This window comes from Saccostrea echinata, unplaced genomic scaffold (assembly GCF_033153115.1).
Source record: "Saccostrea echinata isolate AGI-Se365-2 ecotype Australia unplaced genomic scaffold, CSIRO_AGI_Sech_v1 ptg000056l, whole genome shotgun sequence".
NCBI lineage: Eukaryota > Metazoa > Mollusca > Bivalvia > Ostreida > Ostreidae > Saccostrea > Saccostrea echinata.
In genome coordinates this window covers 11,698,451-11,720,945 of record NW_026889805.1, presented here as the reverse complement: position 1 = coordinate 11,720,945, position 22,495 = coordinate 11,698,451, and the positions used below count along the sequence as shown (strand labels likewise).

General features: G+C 32.2%; 1 protein-coding gene across 4 annotated transcripts in view; it reads right to left on the bottom strand.

Moving 5' to 3' along the window:
• The window catches only part of LOC133173686 (cGMP-dependent 3',5'-cyclic phosphodiesterase-like), a 60,441-nt gene that overhangs the window by 31,417 nt on the left and 6,529 nt on the right, over positions 1 to 22,495 (bottom strand). For all 4 annotated transcript variants that reach the window (XM_061308680.1, XM_061308679.1, XM_061308678.1 and 1 more), the window contains exons 2-9: positions 20,494 to 20,583; positions 17,247 to 17,341; positions 16,060 to 16,175; positions 12,371 to 12,426; positions 9,287 to 9,340; positions 4,551 to 4,683; positions 2,202 to 2,254; positions 308 to 382 (exon numbers count right to left, since the gene is read on the bottom strand). In XM_061308680.1, coding sequence (XP_061164664.1) covers positions 308 to 382; positions 2,202 to 2,254; positions 4,551 to 4,683; positions 9,287 to 9,340; positions 12,371 to 12,426; positions 16,060 to 16,175; positions 17,247 to 17,341; positions 20,494 to 20,583 — 672 coding nt within the window. The remainder of the gene's footprint in view (positions 1 to 307; positions 383 to 2,201; positions 2,255 to 4,550; positions 4,684 to 9,286; positions 9,341 to 12,370; positions 12,427 to 16,059; positions 16,176 to 17,246; positions 17,342 to 20,493; positions 20,584 to 22,495) is intronic.

The following is a 22,495-nucleotide window of genomic DNA, read 5'->3' as shown; positions in this document are numbered from 1 at the left end:
TAAAATGTTATAATACCTATTCCATTTGCAGACCATAGAAAATTTGTATACATATATATATAATAAAAATTTTTAGACAGAATAGTATAGTAGTCCTGATTTTTCAAACATTGATTTTTGGCAATTGTTTCAGCTCCACCGTTTTTAAAGCGCTAAGCATAGCTGAAGTACTTTTTGGTCACTAGTTGGATTTCTACTTTCATCTATTGCCACTGCCACCTATTGGCCTTATTGTTTGATTAGTATGTAATTCCAATAGAGACATTCTGTAGTACCTCATCTGTGGAGGACTAATACTCAGACTTACTTGACAAAACAATTCTTGTGTTTCTGGTACAACCAGCAGTAAAAATGCGCATTCTGCATTGGTCTGATCCTCCAACTGAAATAAAAAGATTGTGAAATCTTTCTGGCATAATTGTCAATCTTTATTCATTAATTAACTTAGATTAACATGGAGACCTGTCTCAGATTTACATAGGCATGTCACCACAGGGTTGCACATAAACCCATCGTCAGGTCATAAACAATCAACGTAATTTCACAAAGCCTCATAAGTGGCTTTTTTTTTTTTGCATTTTTGACAAAATTTAAAAGCTTTTCGAATGAAAAATATATTCATCTTTGATATTAGAGATTTCACAGTTCCAAAATTTGTTGGTTTGGGTCTAATTAGTAAATTTTCGATTCTGTTTTATTTTTCCCTCTGTTTCAGTTCTTTTTACTTTCATGAATTAAACTTCAAAAAACTATTTGTTACACTTTCAATTATAAACAATGTGACTTTGAATCTTTTAAAACATCTTGACATATCGATCTACTAGGCCAACTATTAGTGACAACATGGAAACTCTTCTGTAAAATGATCCCATCCTTTTGTGGCAAGTATTTTGTCATGGATAAAGTAGATTGAGTTGAGCATTTCAGCTGATATTTTAAACACTGTAATCATTATCATTTGCAAGTCCACACTTTTGATTTCAAAGCCATTTTGACCCAAATTGAAATTTGGAAAATTTGAAAAGTCAACCAAACACTTGAACCATGGCTTTCTGTCATTTTTGGGAACTGTGACAGTTCTATTTGTTATTTTTTTTTTAGTTAAAAGTTTGGTTTAAAAAATCCTTCCTACAAAACTAAGATTAAAACCAGGTCTCTGACGAGACTGTAGCTCTACTGGTGTGTACTCCTAATACAGATGTCTCCGAGTAAAGTCTACTTGTGTAAAAAGTCTAATCAGACCAAAACTGTAGGAGGAGTAGCGCTTTACAAGAATTCAAAGAAATTAATTTTTGATCAATGAAGGCAACATCATTTGTAGAAATCAAAAATTGATTTAAAAAAAAATATGCATTTTAGTATGGTCTACTTGTGGATGTTGTGCACCACGTCTTATCCAAACTAGACCTAAGCTGTAGGAGGATTAGTGTTTTGTAAGAATTTCAAAGAAATTTTTATTTACAGTAACCATTCAACGCCATTTGTGGAAATCAAAAACTGATATACAGAATTATGTTTCTTAGTATATTCAACCTGTGTACAAAGTCTTATTGAAATTAGACAAAAATTGTAGGAACAGTAGCATTTTGAATGAATATAAAAGAAATTTCTATTTTTAGTAACCATGACAAAATTGTTTGTCGAAATCAAAAACTGATAAATAGAATTATGTATCTTAGTATATTCTACTTGTGTACCAAGTCCTATTGAAGTTGGATGGAAAATGTAGAAGGAGTAGCGTTTTGTAAGAATTTTAAAGAAATTTTTATTTTTAGTAACCATGTTAACACTTTTTGTTGAAATCAAAAACTGATAAACACTTACATATCTTAGTATAGTCTACTTGTGTACCAATTCTTACTGAAATTTTCCAAAACTGTAGGAGGAGTAGTTGAAAAATTATTTAAAGACAAACAGACAGACAACGGACACCTTACCAATGCATAAGTTCTTCTGGTCTCTGACCAGTATAACTAACAAACATATACACATGTACATACAAAATTGTTTGCTTCACCTAAGAAACTGCTACACAGACTGTGCAGTTATTTTATAACTTCTCTGGCATGCCTAACTTGTGCTCAACTTACTGTATTTGCGAGACGAAAGTTTAAAAGAAACTCAAATTTTACACATACCCTGACATATCCTGTTTAAACCATAACAATGTTGTGCTGTAACCATGAAAGGAAATTACTTACAAATCGAATGACTTTTAGCTGAAGTCTCGATGCATCTTGGTCATAAAGATCACCTAAAACATTTAATAAATAAGTAAGTAAATAAATTTTATTTAAATTGGCACTGCATGTTCACATTATAACAATTAACATGAGCTCTGCATATTGAGCTCTTTAACCAACTGTCATATTAAATTTTTGTAAATTTTATGCAACAAATAGCAAAAGTGAATCTATTTAAACCACAAATATGATAAAAAACCCTTTTTTCTTGTAGTTTAAATAAATTTTACATCATGTTTCTTGTTACTTTAGATAATTAACAATCGATTGGCATTTCAAAAGTATTCTATGCAATATTAACTATATATTCATAAAGAAATAACTCAAATAGTGTCATAATAACTGTCAGATGAGTTCATTAATGGAATCTCTTCAAAAGAAAGGTGACTTAATAAGGACTATAAATCACAAACATTACAGAATATCACCACACAGCAATGCAATTTTAATCTGAAGCACCACTGTGACATAATCATTCTGTAGGATAATATTGAGCCCTAGGTGTTAACTGTGCCTCTGTAATTGAGTTTTTCATTTCCGGACACTAAATAAACCCTGCTTCATGTGGATCACTCTGCCACATTCTTTCAATTAATTCTCTAACAGAGTTTACCACAGTTTACAGTATATAAATATGCCAACTTTTGATAGTGCCCATTTGACCTTTGTGTATGAACCATTGGATTTAGACATCAGTAAACTCTGTTCTCATTCCAAATTTTAATGTTTTACAGTGATGCAAGGCCACTATCATGTTATTATCGGTAATATTTTATTTTACAATATATACTGTAAATGTCTTTAATTTCATGTGTTTAATATTTCAGGATTTCCTATGTTGGTACATTTCACAGCAGTTTTAATTTCACGGTCACTGAATTTCTTTTTACTTTTATTTTTGCAAATATTGTAAATTACTCTTAAAACAAGAAAGTTAATATGAAAAATTATTTACAACAAAAAACAGATCCAGTATTCAACTAACTGAAACCCGCCATTGTTATGTAACTCAGATTTCTTGTGATTTTCTTTTTACTTTTTTAATGTTACGGAATAGAAAAAGGATTTTAAAGTGTATAGATAATTGAATGCTACTTTGATTTGTCAACAAAATTCACAGTGGCTCAATTTTGCGGAAAATTCCTTGATCACAAATATAGTGAATTTGAAAACACCACAATGTATTCCACTTGTTCAGTATACAGTTGAACTTCGGTATCTCGTAATATCTCCAATACCATGGATATGTTGAAGTGATTTTGAAGTCCCTACCCTTTATCCTTTAAGTATTTTACCCTGGATTCCTCAAATCCTCAGATATCTCAAAGCTTTTTCTCAGATCCATTGAGTTCAAGATAATGAGATTTGACTGTATATCATAATAAATTGAGATACATATGTATCAAAATTCACAGTTTGTATCAATATAATCATGATAATTATGTACCTGGCCAAATCCAATATCTTCATTGTTCACCATTGATAGATTTGCACAGAAATTGCAGTTTACCTCACAAACATTGAAAAAAAATTACTCTCATTATTATCATGATTATAGGTATCTAATCTAAATATCTAGAACTTGAGTTTTTTTAAGATATGACAAGATCAATGTCATTACAATGTTAACAGATATATGTGACAGGTAGGACTAACTTTGAATAAATGACTGTAACAAGTTAACAATTACAGGAAAATATTGTCATTTGATGTAAGTTGATTATGTGACAAATTATTTATGAATTTTCTACATCCTTTAATTGATTATTATACAGCATTGACTGTATCTCATTAATGTATAATTGCCTGTTTACTTGGTAACTCTCTTAGATCAACTGTTTTTAAATAATAAATCAAGTTTACAATCTTAAAGTCTAAACTATTGTAGAAAATCAATATCACGTTTCTTTTCATCACAATTGTCTGAAAGTCACCAAATGTTGTGCATTTGGGATCAATAGCACACTGGAAACAAATCTTTAGCCTCATCTCAAACTGTGATTCTAAACGTACATATCTGGTCTTAATATGCATGGACTGGTAAACATCAACTTTACGATGGTCAATAGGCCAGTCTAATAGATGTTTGTACAGAGAGAAAGATATAAAAGTTCTTGTGAGATATCTCAAAACACAGCTCAACTGTTAAATAAGGACATTACTTAGGAATTAATCAATTATAAATATCCATTACAGACAAGCAGATCAATGCCTGCAAACCTTAGACAGATTAGGGAATATGCTGTCCTACGGATAATATTATTACAGAAGTTAACCAAGCATGAAGATCTACTGAATTGACCTTACCACAAAGTCGTAGTATGGCATCCTTGTCTCCCCCGCTGCCACCGGCTGTTGCTGAGTTGGGCATGTTGGAGGGAGCATAATTAGAGGAGCTGTCCCTGTGACATTTACAAAGTCTTCTATAGCACCCCACAATCTGGGAGAAACAAGAATGCATGATCAGAACCAAAACTTTTCACTTGACACACGCAAAATTAGGGCAGTGCAATTGTTATAAAATCCATAATATGAAATGTGGGCTAGATGACATCCTATATCTTCAATACACCATCCAAATATTGATACAGCCATACAGCTGTCATCTCACTCAGCGTCTAGAAGACAACATGCACACTTAACAATTAACCAGATCAATGCCCCATCAGAACTCCTCAAATTCACTTGCCATGGACTTCACACATCAGTTGCTCATTATGTAGAAAGCCACAAGGGAACTGACTCCAATGATTACAGGAATTTCCCAGATGTTATACTCCTGTTAAGCAATGGTAAGGCCTATGTTGTACAACTCTTGCACTTCTCTTTGTAGAACATTCAAATATAAAAAGTGACTAATTTGTTATTGATTACAAATGAAGCAGTATTGATGATGGAGCTGATAAAGTGATTTCAGACTCCATGCAATTCCCTCCTGTTCCAATGGTCAAGTCCTTATGACAGTCTATACGGGAGGGAGACTGATTTAAGTGCACTGAAATAAAGTTGGTTCTGATGTTTCAAAGTTTCACGTCATAGCATTACATGAATGATTTATCCCAGGTATTGACTTTCTCCACTCTCTCAGCTAATAGCTACACACATGAAGATTTAATGGTCCTGCCTTCATTACCTACTATTAGAACAAACTTCCATGTAACAATAGGATTTGATTGAAATTTCCTCAAATTTTATCGGCATAGGTATTCTCTACAATCAATAAATCAAGGTGACAGTGCCATTGAATCCCAATTGATGTAGGATCAGCAGAGCTTAAGGCAAACTGACAATGATGTGAACTTTGTCTTTATATATGAACATTGTGAACACTTTGACAAGCACATTCTAAAACATGCCATTTTTCATGTTTTTTCTCGGTGTTTAACAGAACTACACACTGGCAAATGTCAGAAATTTTAGTCTGTTGTATGTTAATTTCTCTTCAGAATATCCAATGTCTGATGGTTTAATTGACACATTCTGCATCTACAGTAAAATCTAAATGGTTAACATGACATTATAGAATTATAAAATGATTCATCCAATATGTGTTTTTCTAATGAATAGTTTCAAAACTTAACTGAAATGAAAATGAACTGCAACAGACATATTTTTGTTTTGGAATGATAGTGATTTGCATGTTGCCAACCTATACATATATTCCACAGATGTCATATGTGCAATAACTTCAAATACCTCATTATATTCAGTCTCTTTGTTTAGGAACTCATAATAAATCTCATTATACTCAAGGTCCTGGGAAATAAGAATACTAAGTATGTTGTACAATCTATGTACAGTAACTATATGTAAATTTAATTTTCTAGTATCACATTAAAAAACGTACATATTAACAATATGTCACATATTAAATTTATGTTATATCAGTATTTCATGATTAGCATGTTGTGAAGGTATTTATCATTATTTTTATTTTGTTTCAGATGGAAAATGTCAATACCAACTCAATTAGACACAGAAATGCCATGGCAGCTTACAAAATAAAAAAAACCAACAACATAGAAATATGTCCATAGGACATGAATGCTTGATATGCCTCTAAATTAAATTCTCAAAATCATCATCTTGCTGACTTTCAAGGCAAAATCAGTTGAGAATGGCTATCTTACAGTTTTTTTTTTAATCAACCAATAATTTAATTACCCCCCCCCCCCCCCCCCCCGACAACACACAGGTTTAGCATTACCTATGTAAACACGGCTTATTCCCCGAACGGCTACTCGCCAAAATCAACATCTAATTATTACACCCAATTAAGGGGCCCTCTAAGGGGTACAGGTAGATTTACCTGTATGAATAAATTACCTGAATTTCAAATGCATATAAACAGAACAATCTATCAAGTCATTTTTAGTTCAATATATCATGTAAAATGGTTTTTTTTTAATTTTTGATTTAATTTATCTATTTTATTTATTTTTATTTTAGTATTATTATTATTTTTTTTTTTTTTGCTGTTAAATAATTTCTATTTCTATCTAAGGGTATACAGTTAAGGTATTTCAACCCTCATAATTTATGGGTTTTAAAGTAGAAAAACTGCACTAATTTTTTTTATTTTCACTTAATATAGTTTAAATTAGTCAATAACCGCAAAAGATATGTAAATTGCCATATTTTTTTTTTCTAAGATGTACTTGACATAAAAAACAAAAGTGTATGTTCAGCATAAAAAATTGTACATTTTTAGTAAACATAATAAAAAATATATTAAAACTGGTTCAGTTGGATAATTCGGATGCTGAAAGTTCCAAAATAATTGTCACTTTCAAAGTATGTTCCGATGCTAGGTCCAAAATAACTGTTACTTTAAAAATATGTTTGAACTGCGAATATCAAGGAACCATTTTACATTTAGAAATACAATAAATAAAATGCCTGAATGAAGATACATGAAAAAAAGTTCTTGCCCTAAGCAACATTTTTAAAGAGTGAATTGTTGATTAAATAAAGAAGTAATCATTTTTGAAATTACTAAAAAAAATTTTCTTACGCCAATTGAAAAAAACATTCTTCCAAAAGATGCATAGCTATTGGGTAAAAAGTTAAAATAATTAATTGATAACAGTTTTGGCAAAAACATATGACACCTCAGGAAAGTGGAAATACCTTAACAAGTAATAACTTCCAGGCACAAAGTTTCAGGGGGGGGGGGCTGTCTCCCCCCTCACACTTTTTCCCCCCAAAATAATATACTATTGAAAATCTTTACTGAAAGGCTGCCCCCCCCCCCCCCCCCCCAAAAAAAAAACACACACACACACACACATTTTTTCTTGTGGTCATTAAGTCAAGGAGATTAGGTAATGTATTTAAAAAAAGTTGAGAAAAGGTTGGACCCTCACTTCAAGTTCAAAAATTCCCCATCAATAGGATATAACAATTGAAAAAAAAAATTATTAAAGGTACAATATTAAAGGTGCAATAATACAAAGCAATGTATAAAATATGTTTTAATAATATTTTGAAATTGTTTGTTTAAATTTATTTATCAGATCTTGAGGCTTTTTTATGTACTTTTTTAATGAAAAAAAAAATGAATTTTCATATCCTTATTCATCAAATACTGGTTATCAAGGTAAACACAGGTAAATCTACCAGTACCCCTTAGAGGGCCCCTTAATTGAGTGTGATAATTACTTGTTGTTTTTGGCGAGTAGCTGTTCGGGGAACACACCGTAAACACCCACTTAACATATTGACTCTAGCCCCCCAATATTCACCATTATCCAGGTGAATTAACACCCTTGATTGGTGTTTATGCAAAATCAACACTTAGTGAGATCGAGAGTAAAAAACAATGAAATATGGGTAATGGGACCTAGGTCTTGGTTCAAGAGATAGAGAACTTTAAGAGATGGGAAGTTCGATTGATTGGGAGTAAATTTTCTTAGTTACCGGTATATAGAGAGAAAAACGGGACCGGGGTTTTACTTCGAGAGATCAGAGTATGAGCCATCGAGAGTCACCGGTATGTGTTTTAATAAAAAAATTACTTTGAAACTGAGCTTAACACAAGGAAAAGGAGGTCAAAGTCACAGGGAATGTCAAGGTCAAAAAATTATGCCACACTCAGATAGCTCTCAACAATATGTATCAGTGTATGAATTTTCTTTAACATATCTTGAACATTTTCTTTGAAACTGAGCTCAACACAGGGTGTGATGGATGGAAAGACAGATGGAAAAATGGAAGGACAGAAGACAAGCACTTTATGCCCTGGTCATATTCATGGATGAATGAAACTAAGGCGTAGCCTAATAAAACATCAATACTAATAATAACATTGTTTTTATTACATTGAAAAAATAACAATTCTTCAAGTATGGAAGCATTATTTATCCATTTTTTCTACAGTGACTATAGGTCAAGATCGTGACACACCCTAAGGTCTTAAGCAATCTTTGTGTGAAGTGGAAACTCCCAACACTATTCTCCATAAGAAAGATACAGATCGGACACAAATTGTGAACATTTTCTTTCAGTGACCTTGAACTTGTCTAAATGACCCTGGGTCAAGATCATGACACACCCTCAGGTCATAAGCAATCTTTATGTAAAATGGGAACTCACCAAGTTTATCCATTAAGAAAGATATGGACCGGACACAAATTATGAACCTTTTCTTTCAGTGACCTTGAACTTGCCCAAGTGACCTAGTGTCAAGGTCGTGACACGCCCTCAGATCATGAACAATCTTTGTGCGAAGTAGTAGATTCTAATATTCCTCCGTAAGAAAGATATGGACCAGATACATTTGCACAGACAGACTGACAACTAGAGAGCTAGACGGACGGACAAGGTGATTCCTATATAACCCCCAAACTTTGTTTGCAGGGGGTATAATAATTTTTAGTATATAGAAAGAAAACAAAAACAGAAAACTGACAATTTCAAAGTAAATATATTCCAATATATATATTATACAATACTTCAATCTAGAAATCAGCCTAATAAAACTATAACATTGTTATGAAATATTTAAACTTCACCATCTTACAAACTAAATTCCTGTCATTTACCTTGTGTTTCAGTGGAGTAATTTTGTTTATTTCTACAGTAGCACTATCCTCTATCTGTGGAAATAAAGACAAAAGTGTATATGACAAATGGATACCCAATTCATTATAGCAAATGGAATCATGTCATATCTATCAGTATGTCATGTTTCTTGTACAGCTGAACTGATCGGTATCTCGAACACTGATATCTCAATACCATGGATATGTCAAAGTGATTTTGAAGTCCCAAACTCTTATTTCTTAAGTATTTTACCCTGGATATCTTGAATCCTCGGACATCTCCAAGTATTTACTCGGTCCCATCCAGTTCGAGATAACGAGGTTTGGCTGTATTACCAAATTCCTCAAACTCATTCAAAATCAAGTGCAACATACAATAGAGGCCCATGAGCCACAATGCTCACCTAAGTCCCCTTGACCCTCTTGTTCTTCATCACAGGAATTTGAAAAAATTAATTCATTTTTATTCACATGAAAAATTCTTTTGTCATATTTTGCAATCTCCATCCCCCTCCCCATCCTAGTCCCAAAGGGTCATGACATAACCTAACTTGTATCAATACATCTTGGGGATGCTTCAATATCATTATACTAAAATGGCCTCACTGTTCATGTATGCTTCCTGATTTTAGCCTTACTGAAGCCCAGGATATACTGTTAACATAACGGTACTTATTTTAGTGCTAATCATACTTAAGTGCCTTTCTCGCATGATTTAAACTGACATTTGTGATTTTTAAGACTCAAGCACACTCATTTATGATTGTGCTTATCAGCTGAAAAGGATGATTATGCTAAACTTTGAGTGCACTAATTTTTGTATGTTTACAGCATTATTTAACAAAAACCACACAATTTTGGACTGTTTTCATATGAATGCTATTTAGTGTGGCCCAGCTATTCTTTAAAAGAATGTTCAAAAAATAAAATCCTTTTTTATCTTACTTTTAAGATATTGTTACCCTATTGTGGTCAAACCTTACCTTTTTCCTACATGATTTTAACAAATTTGAATCTTCATTACCTGTTAATGCTTGCAAATCATAACCCTGTTGTTCTTGAGATAAAGATTCTCATATATTTTCCATATATATTCCCATGTTAAACTTTCTTAATTATCTCCACTTGAAGGAAGCATGGTCCTTCATTTAAACAAACTTGAATCCCCTTCACCTAAGAATGCTCTGTGGTGAGTTTGGTCGAAAATGGCCCAGTGGTTCTGGAGAAGAAGATGAAATTAAGACAAGAGGCCCATGGGCCACAGCGCTCACCTGAGTAACTTTGGCCTTGCTGTTTTTCACCTGATTCCCCCTCCCCCCCCCCCCCCCCGTACTACTTATTGTGGCCCCGCCCTACCCCCAGGGGTCATGATTTAAACAATTGGAATCTACACTACCCCAGGATGCTTCCATATAAGTTTCAGCTTTTCTGGCCCAGTGGTTCTTGAGAAGAAGATTTTTAAAGATTTTTCCTATATTTTTCTATGTAAAACTTGGATTCCCTATTGTGGCCCCGCCCTACCCCCGGGGGTCATGATTTGAACAATTTAGAATCTACACTACCCCAGCATGCTTCCACGTAAGTTTCAGCTTTTCAGGTCCAGTGGTTCTTGAGAAGAAGATTTTAAAAGATTTTTCCTATATATTTTAAAAGTAAAACTTGGATTCCCTAATGTGGCTCCGCCCTACCCCCGGGGGTCATGATTTGAACAATTTAGAATCTACACTACACCAAGATGCTTCCATATAAGTTTCAGCTTTTCAGACCCAGTGGTTCTTGAGAAGAAGATTTTTAAAGATTTTTCCTATATATTTCTATGTAAAACTTGGATTCCCTATTGTGGCCCCGCCCTACCCCCGGGGGTCATGATTTGAACAATTTAGAATCTACACTTCCCCAGCATGCTTCCACATAAGTTTCAGCTTTTCAGTCCCAGTGGTTCTTGAGAAGAAGATTTTTAAAGATTTTTCCTATACATTTCAATGTAAAACTTTGATTCCCTATTGTGGCCCCGCCCTACCCCCAGGGGTCATGATTTGAACAATTTAGAATCTACACTACCCCAGCATGCTTCCATATAAGTTTCAGCTTTTCTGGCCCAGTGGTTCTTAAGAAGAAGATTTTTAAAGATTTTTACTACATATTTCAATGTAAAACTTGGACTCCCTATTGTGGCCCCGCCCTACCCCCGGGGGTCATGATTTGAACAATTTAGAATCTACACTACCCTAGGATGCTTCCACATAAGTTTCAGCTTTTCTGGCCCAGTGGTTCTTGAGAAGAAGATTTTTTAATGACCCCACCCAGTTTTTGTATTTTCTTGATTATCTCCCCTTTGAAGGGGACTTGGCCCTTCATTTTAACAATTTAAACTTCCCTTCACCCAAGGATCCTTTGTACCAAGTTTGGGTAAAATTAGCCCAGTGGTTCTTGAGAAGAAGTCGAAAATGTGAAAAGTTTACAGCCGGACGGACAGACGGACGGACGGACGACGGACAACAGTTGATCAGAAAAGCTCACTTGAGCTTTCAGCTCAGGTGAGCTAAAAAGTTTATGAAGACCAAGACAACAGACAAATGGATGGATATACAGACACACAGATAAAACAATATGATCAGAAAATTTTACTTGAGCTTTCAGAGGTGAGCTAAAACTTGTAAATAGTGCATGCCCTATTATGTAAACATCTTATTTGTTAAAGTTAACATAGTGCTGGAATTCATTTATGAAAGATTTAAGAAATAACATCACATAAAACTTGTCAATGTTGAAGTTTATTAATAGCTAGAAGGCAGTTACATTCTATTCCAATAGGGGGAAAAAAGTTCTCTTTTATTTTGTTAGATTCATATCAATGTAATAGGAAAGTTGAAGTACCTAGAAACAGAATTTAATTGTGTTTCTGTTGTAATGGTGACAATTCTTCATCCTTAAATCAATTAGGACAGTGATTTCTTCAAATTTGAAAGATTCACAGGAACTCTTCAAAGAATCCTATCTTCTCTTTATGATTTATAGTAAAGAACAGATAATTCGTCAGACTATTTTTAAGCAGAAATGGATTTCCCAGGAGAAAATACCTACCACAATTAGAGCCAATATTTTCTGATTTTCTTCATCTGTTACAGGCAGACAATAAACTAAAGAAAAAGAAAAATGATTAAAAAGCAAAAAAATGGAATATTAGTCTTAAATCAAGACTACACTACAAAATGATTCTCTTAGAATGCATGCTCAATCTGCTGTAAAGTATGAGCTTCAACATTATAAATAAATAATATATATACATATACATATTATGTATACTTCAACTGTTTACTTGTACTGCGGTTCAGACGTGTAACTATTTTACCATTTTTAAAGACTACTGTAGATCACCTGATTTTAATGAGACCTTTTTTTCATGAGAAAGGTATTTGGTATTTATATAAGCGTTACAAAATTTTCACAAATTCTGGTTTATTGTTGTTTAAATCTATACTAGTGAAAATATACACAAGAATGAAATTTTCCCTATCAGACTGTCTCGCATAGTTACGCAAAAATAAAGTTCTTGTGAATAAAAAGTGATTTATAACATATTTTTGAGAGGCAACAGCGACCAAGAGAGTGATTTTGATGGCATCATTTCAAATTGTTTATCTTTGATATCGATCACTAAAGTAAGTTAAGTACAGTAAATACTGAAATTTCTGGTCTATTCGAGTGGGGCTTATGACACAGGAACAAAATTTGAAGATGATGTCCACACAAATATTCAATAAGCCTTTAATCTTGAACATAAACATTTAAGTATCAAAACACCATTGTAAAGTAAATAGACAGTTATAGAGAAGTCCTGAGGACATGTGAAATTACTTCCCTATATTTGTGATTCGTTATCCGTATAACAAATTAGTTAAAGTATATATATTACGAATTCGTAATATGCATCTTTTCCTTCAAGTTTGACTACCAAATAAGTTCTAGGAGTTACTAAATACAAAATATTCCTTATGGTACTAAAGATTTCTGATGAATTAAATTTTAGATCTAAATACTTACGAAAAATAATATGTCAGTTCAATATTTTGCATTGAAAATTTGTTACAAAATGAAATTTTTGCTATTTTTAACCTCTGTGGGACACAAAATCAGTTCACTAAATCTGTAAATTTGTTATATCAGCTTTTGTTATGACCGTAACATTTTCCTAGGATTTGTTAAAAATTTCGCCAGGGATTCAAAAAACTTTGCTGTATCCTTAAATATGCTATATTCGTGTTCATATGAAATGAGTTTTACTGTAATCATCACATGGTATGAATGACTTTCAGAAGGATTGGCAGGTATTGCACCTTCGGACGATCACCATTTAAGAAGAGAAAAGTAATCAACAGGGACACGCAAAGGAAGTTTGAGGTATTTGTCACCAAAATATAACATCAGGCCTAGAGTGATTCTGTAAGTGACAGTCAATCATACATCTTATTACGATATATTTCTCGAGAGAATGTTTAGAGAGTACCCGGGCATATACCGCCCGCACTGTAAATGCCCGAGGATTACTTTTGTGTTCGTGATATCACAATATTTTTCTGTTTTCTCCATTCTTAATGCAGATCTTACAAGCTAGACAGGCTGTACTGTGCAAAGATCTCGGGAAGGCATATTTCCTGATATTCAGTCAATAATCTATAATTATAATTTATAACGTATTCCACGTTTGACATTGTGCTATAAACTTATTTTTTTACATTTATTGTAAAAAGTTCATCTCGAATCCTTTATTTTTTTTGTTGGCACTCAGGAAGTGCTAAATTTTATCCAATGATTGGGTTGAATATGTTCCTCAGTTTAATGCTATTTGCAAGATCTAGAATTTATTGGGACACTCCTTTTCTATGCATAATGAAAGTGTAGTTATGTCATGCCAAAAATATATATATATCTCATCTGCATTGACAAATGATTCTTTTTACTTTGTAATTTCCTATATTGTGGAATGAAATATGTTAGTCATATGTAATGTATCAGCAATACTACAAAAGTTGTACAACTTGTATTTAAAGTAAATATCTGCAAACAACTGAAACATAAAACATTAATGGGCATATAAACTTACACTCATTAATCATATAGTAAAAATTCTCATCGATTAAAGCTTCATTTATGGCCATTTCTATTGATTTTACCCAGGATAGAATTCACACATTAGACTTCCCATCTCACAGCTTTAGAATGCCACCCTCAAACTTTCTTACTGGGAGATAGAATAAAGAGAGAATCCCAAATTCACTTTGCCAAACAGATCAATACACTTCTCCAAGGATCTCCCAAGATCCACAAAATTGACAAATAATCCTAGCCTTCACATACTTAAAGCCATACTTTTATTTAATAGAGATGTGACTTTCTTATCTAGGGAGATTTTCCACAGAAATCAAATGGGAAACTGCATGATCAAATATATATAGACAAACTTAATCAACAAAAATTCATCGGACTATGGCTCTTCAATTTATTCAAATTATTCTTGAATGGAAAGAATCCAAAATGACCATTTTTTTTTTCCATTTTGAACATCAGCTGACTTCATTTTGTGAGAAACTTCTGCAAAGGAGTACCTATATGAAGATGACTGTGTATCCCCATCCAGTGGTGTTTATGACTTTTATCCACTTACTACCAACAATAACAGCGATAAATCAACAGTTTATTAGCTTTCATTGTCAAAGAAAATTTTTTCTCCTTTTAAACTGTGAATTTTTCTTTTAATGGGTAAGAGTTTCAGTCCTGCCTCTGGTTCTAGCTTCTTTTATTAGCTATAAAATTATTCAAATCAATATGGCTGTCTATAATACCTACTTTCTCTTAAAGATTTTTCTACTTTCTGTTTTACTTTTATTGACATAAAGAATACAGAGTGGTAAGTGGCACCAAGTTGACTTTTGACAGAGACAAAACCGAAAACAAATCATGGGGCACACAGTGTCTTGTGAAATGTTTACTTGATTAAATTGGCCTGGACACAGTTGCATTGTTTACATTTAAAATTTCTATTCTTATTCAAAAAATAAAACCAGCTACATGAATTGAACTTACATGAATATTCTTAGAATTCAATGGTAAAGACATTCCTCTTTACAACATATCAAACATTTGTTTTTTTTGTAAACAGGGCACGAGCTCTGTTATTGTTAATGTTTACATTTCATGGGTGTGTTTAATTTGTTAAACTCTGCACACATGACTGAGCATGGACTGACAATACTGGTGAGTTGGTTTTGCTTTCTTACATTTCTACTCTGAATTTTCTGGATTATAGTTTTAATATATTTCATTAATACACAACAAATTTTCTACTTTTTTTAAGTATTGAGGATAAAGTTTACTTTGTGAAAGTGTAAGGATGCGTCAATCAAACGCATCCCGAAATACTTAGTTTCAATAATTTCCAGATAAAAGAAATTTCTGAAAATGCTTTTATTATATTTCCGCGTGAAATGCTACAGCAACAGATAAATCATGATATTATACAGAAAATTTGAGAAAATACCGACATCAAATCTGTGTCCAGACCCCTTTAAAAAAACTTAAAAAATAAACAATGATTTGATAATAAAACAGCCTGGACAATGATAGCATTAATGTTTTAGATATATATGCAAATTCTCAAAGATTATTTATTGAAATATGATGGGTCACTGATGTTGTACATGAAGATTTTTAATTGTTTTCTGTCACTGATTACACAGATACCTAAGAAGGCCTGAAGTCTGATGTATGTATACCTGTTTTGGGGTTCCAGTTAGCTGGGAGCTTACACTGGGCCCGTAACACTGCTATAACTGGGTCCTCGGCTACATCAGTGCTCTGAACATGAAACTGTTGAGTCTCTATAGTTTCCCTGTAACATAAATGAAAATGTATTCAGGTGTTTTTTTAATTTCAAATTTAGCATTACATATATACATGTTTCACTTTGCTTATAATCAAGTAATCAATATACACAAATTAAACTGATAGGAGTATATTTTTTTTTTGGCATTTGATAAACAATTCACCAAGATTTGTCTTTTAGAAAAATATGTACATAAAAACATAAAGAACACTTAAAAGCCCCAAGGCAACCTTATTTCCATAAAAGATTTTATTTCAGTAGGGCAAAACAAATGGATAAATCTCCTTCCATGTCATGTATTTCATCAGACCTAAACTACTTGTCTCCCTTGAAAGCTATAAGGATATTGTCATTTCTCAAGCTCTGTCTACATTGCTGTTAATGATTAATACTTGATTAGTTTCTCATTTAACATAGAGTCATTGGAAAAAAAAATCTTCCAATTGGGTACATTAGACTATAATGTACATGTATGTATTTCTATTAAAAAGAAAGGATTGGATTCAAAAGTACATGTACAGAAGTACTGTCATGCACTAATTAGCATCTTAATTATAAATCACAGTCTCTTATTAATCCTGACGTTATTGATATTTTGGTAGGTAAAAAGAAAGTTTTTTAATTACAAAATGAATATCTTTATAAAACTATGCTGCATGGTAAGTATTGATCACTGAAAGCTGGTGCAAATTAATTACTGAACAATTTAATTTGTACAAAATGACATAAATAATTATTGTGCTATACAAATTAACTGTGCTGTCCCATAGACGGCATTGGACAAGAAATGCTGTCTACTTTTGCCATATCTCCACTGAGCTCTTTAGCTAAAAATATTGGAAGGAAGCATTTAGCAATTGCAATGTCTACATAGAGGACTACTATTTTCTTTCTTTTAAGGAAATTTAACAAAACTGTAATCATTTAATGTGATTCTTAAATTGTTTGAACTGGGTGTTACTCCAAACCTGTAGCTTATTAGCTATTCCCAAACAGAGTCCACCATAGCGTTTTATATCATCAAACAGTGTAAGTAAAGAGCAATAACTCTTCACAGATTTTTCTTTCTTCACAAACCTGACAATTCCATGACTTGGTGCGACATGATTTTTCTCCCTATCAGCATACAGCTCTCCTGTCTTCTCGTCAGCAATATAAACAATGGAATTCACCTGTTAAGATTTAAAACTAAAGTTATCGCTATATAATTTATAGTACCATAATAAGTACTTGTATTAAAATCATGCAAAATGGCAAATTCATCTCAAGTTCTTTAAGAAGAATCAATTATACAAATACCCCCAAATTATAGTAGACACACCAAAAAGAATTATACATTTTAATTTTTTAATTTTCCCCTATAACCATCACATAAATAAATTTGATACACCAAAGACATCAATATTGATTAACAACTCCACAAATGGCTGGTTTATATGCAGGGCTCTCACACCAGTTTTTGGGACTGGGGCCGGGGCCGTGAAAATTGGGAAAATTAGCGACCTTTTGAGGAAATTTGGGAAAATCATAACTAGACAATATCCATTAAATTCATTATATATTGAGTTTTTGGTGGTTGTTTTCGACTAAATTTCTGTTTTGTAATATAGAGAAATATAAATAACAAGTTTCAGGAACTACATATTTTACTACTTGTTCTTAAATATTTTGGGAATTGACCTATCGGGAAAATTAAAACATTAAATTGGGAAAAAAGGTACCTTTTTTGAATTGGGAATGGGGCCTTTAAACGGCCCCAATTATAGAGAATCGAGAGCCCTGATATGACAGACACTGCATTTAAAAAACTAACTTCATAGGATTTAAGTATTTTATTTGAATTTTATCTCAACTTTAATAGTGTATTATTTCTATGTAAGGGTATATTAAATATCTTAATATCCTGTTTTCAATCTTAATGTTAAATAAATAAATAAAATAATAAACAACCCAAAATGATTCAATTAAATATAGGATAATTATCAATGAAATCTTAGACAAAAGACCTACTATGTATCATCTGTTGCTTTTGAAGCTCACCTATCTTGTTCTTTGAAATAAAGAGATTCATTTGAAAAAAAAAATTACAAACATTATATTTTTAATATGATTTAAAGATTAAATATATTGGTTTGTGTTTTCATTGAAATCTATCAAAGCAGGTTTTGGTATTAAAATTCGACATTTTCGTCAATGCAGAGAGACTCTGTGTTAATTTATTATAATTCCAAGGTTACATATTAAAATACAATCTCCTACATTTCGCACATGCTCCAAAGAAGATAAAGTAATCTGTGGAGAATTTAAGTTAATCAATGCTCCTCTTCATTGGAAACTTGTCCATTAAAGTTACAGCTAACTAGTCTCCTGTTTTTCTATACACCAATTCCAATTACAACATTGCTTTTGATGACAAGAAATTGTCTAGCTGAATTTAAGCTGATTTCCTCCCATTGATTTTTTTTTTTTTGGCTTTCTTCAGAGAAAATTGGGCAAACAAGAGTTAGAAACAAGGTATTGATTTAATAAAAAAGACTCATCAAATCACATTATTGCTTACCATTATCAAAAACCAAACAAGATATAGCCCTTTTTTCATTCCAGGCTTACCAAGGGAAAATGACACTTCAGTAATTATGGGAAAACTGGTGTGTCAAAGAAATGAATGAAACAAGGTATTGATTTGCTAGAACAAAGCTCATCAAATCGCATTATATCTTACTTCTATCATAAACCAAGCAAGGTTTTATCCTCTTTTAATTTTAGCCTTACAAGGGGGAAAAATGACATTATGGTAATTAGGAGAGTTCTAGTAACATCCAAGGAATAAATCGGATCATCAAAGATATAGGAGATTGAGAAGTGCATTGTTTTTTTTTTTAACTTTCACAGACATATATTATTCCTCACAGTTTTAAATCAACTGGGAGTTTAAATCGATAGATTACACTAACCTCCATTTATACAGTAAAACTTGGTTATATGGAAGTCACTGGGACCTGAAATTTTGCTTCTTTATAACCGAGACTCTTTATATCTGTTTAAGAAACATACATGTAGTGAAAAGACCTCTAAGCCAAAATGAAAAATACCTTTGTTTCCCCTAATGTGACCGACACAATTAAATCCTGCCGACAGAAAAGTTTTTTTTAAAGAAGATTATTCAAATTTTTTTTAATGTTTATCAACTTTTATAAAATACAATTTCATCAAAATCCGTTCTTTTCAGAAATTCAGAATGTATTTTCATAGCTGCTGTCAGAAAAAATTATTTACCTACCTACCCAACTTCAGATTTTAGGGTCGGGTTAGGGGAAACCAAGACATTTTTATGATGGCTCTACAGGATTTAAAAAAAATTCTTATAACAAAGATTTCCTCAAAAACAAGTTCTTTATAAGCAAATTTTACTGTATCTATATTTATATCTCCTTGATCTTTCATAGATACATTGTTTTATATATATATATATATATATATATATATATATATATATATATCCTTTCCAAGAAAATAACACAAGTATAAAGTATAGAAAATGTGTCATTTCCTGTGCTAAGGGTTTTTTTTTTCTTCTTCTCTGCATTTATCGAAGTTTCCTATATTTCTGATAACAGTAAGAAATGTGATTATCTAAAAAATCAGATAAGTGTTGACATTCCAACATGTACTCATTTACATTTTAGAATACCTTGATTATTAAAATTTTATTGAAAGTGTGGAAATTAAGTAAGTAGATGTATAAGTAACTGTCATTTTTGCAAAAATTCTATTGATAAAGCTAGTGGACATTCAGTAAGAATAGTAAGCAGTGAAAAAGTATGCTCATAGTAACATTAAACCAAACTTTTATGCAGAAAAACCAGTGAACTACTTAATTATTTCCTGGGGTAGATGTATAATACTTGATGAATTTTTAAGCATCTATTCTTACTATATGGAGTTATGGACAATATTAGAAATTATTGCTAAATTATTTTATGTATCCGTACAATGCCAATTTCTTTAAATACTTTTATTATTTATAGTTTTTTTTACTCCGTATTCTTTATACATGTAGTTTTAAACACATGCCTTTACTCTAGTATTTTTCAATACATAAGGTGCTTCAGAAATGTATTATCATATTCGCATCACAGTGACTGTTAGCAAAGAAAAAGTCTGGTAAATACAGAATTAATCACTACAAGCATTTTTCTATCAAAGGGTTAAGTTTATGCTGTATTGTTTGATGTAAATACCCACAATCCCAAACTCTCAGTTTGAAAATTTATTGGCTGAACTTGTGAAATAAGCACAATGAAATGCTAGACTATATGCTTACGTTTCTATGAAGCAGGGTAGTGAGGACTTCTCTGATTGTACTGTACAAGTCTCTAATCCTTGTCACATTGTCCAGAGAGGATAACGCCTCCTACAACATCATAAGAAAAAATTAATTTTGTAACAAATGATAACCCTGAGCTGAAAAAAGACATCTATCTATCTATCTATTATATATATGTAAGAGACATAATAAGAGGCCCATGGACCTTGACTAAGCTGAGTATCGCATGTTCATTATCATATTCATGAAACATGTCTCATAGGTAGTCAGGAAGAAAAAAGGTTTTTAAATTGGGATGCTCAATCTTAGGCCAAAAAAAAATAATAGTCTTGTTTCCTGCTACCAGCCTGAAAAAATAGGGTAGGTAGGTAGGAAAATTATTTATTTTATTTTATTTTTTTCTGATGGCATTTTTTGGATATGAACTAATACAAGATCAAATTAAACATGTCACAGGTCAATATTGTCTTTTAAAATTAAATTTCATGTCTTTTTTTATGCACAACTCAAGGGTATTTTACGAAAGTCCATATTTTAAAACAAGAATTTCATGAAATGCTTGTTTTGTGTTAACACCGAAACCGATTATGGCGACAAAACGATGAAATACCGGAAATTCCCGATTTTTTTTCTTCCAAAACTGAAAAAAACTTTAGGGTCGGGTGCAAAAAAATAGGGTAGGTCGGGTAGCAGGAAACAAGACTATTTTTTTTTTTGGCCTTATCAGTAAACTGGTACATCTTGAACTTTTTTTTGTGTGATATGTATTCTTTAAACATATTTTATTGAACATAATCAAGAATTATTCATTGGTGTTATAAAAAAAGGAAAAGATAATGACCCCCTAATTGTATACAAATTATTTCTGTTCCAGCTTCAATAAAAATACTGTAAAAAACTAAACATGTGCGATATGTATCGTGATACAGAGACTACAATACAGGTATCTCATTCACAAAATAAATTGCTGAAATAGTTGAAATTTGGTACCTTGAAGACTGATATCTCCAAAAACCATGGATATGTCGAAATTATTTGGAAGACCTAACCCCTTATTCCTTAAGTATTTTAACCTGGATATCCCGAATCCCCTGATATCTTGAAGTGTTTTTCTCGGTCCCATTGAGTTCGAGATAACGAGAATTGACTGTAATTCATTTATTTGTTCAAACTTTTGAATTACTGGATGTGTAAAACAATGGTATCACTAATATCACGACATGCTTAAAACTTGTCACAACCTAACAGTATTTAGACAATATTGTCACATGTCTCCATTAATTAATTAAAAGTGTTTCAGTTGTGTTAACAGCACAGTTTAACAGTACACATTGTAAGGTCCACATGCAAAATGCATTTTATTTAAAATACATTACCAATTTAATCCACCCTTGACACAAATTTCATAACTTGGTAATTTCACTGTTATTTTTTATCATCATCATATTTGTCTTCAGATCAAATGTTAGCACAGAAAAGGTCAGGTAAAAGGTATTTTGACAGTAGTTAAGGTTATTCAGAGAAAAAGAAGAAAAATGTTTTAAAGTTTTGAGTGATGCATGCATGCATCACAGGCTGGAACCCATAACAATAGGTTAAGTGAGTGAGTTGAACTTAAAAATCTGATGCTTATAACATTGGGAATTTAAACAGCTGATCAGGCCAGTTAATCAATCAAATTAACCCTAATTCATCATCCTCATCTTTGCTCTTTATGAGCAGCATATGTTCTAAGGTATAAATTGATGAAGATGCAAAAAACAGACACGGCATATGTTTGAACTGAGCTTTACAAACACTTAAAATGCACTTCAAAATGAGCAGCATTATAGCTATTCTACTGCCAGGAATCCAGAAGACTATCACGTACAGAGATTTTTGCTCTGCAGTGCACAATGTGAAGAACAGGAACTCCATCAGCATATGAAGTCTGCTGTTTACCTAAACTGTCAACATATTTATTGATGAAAGGTTGCCATTGTTTACAGATCACACAATA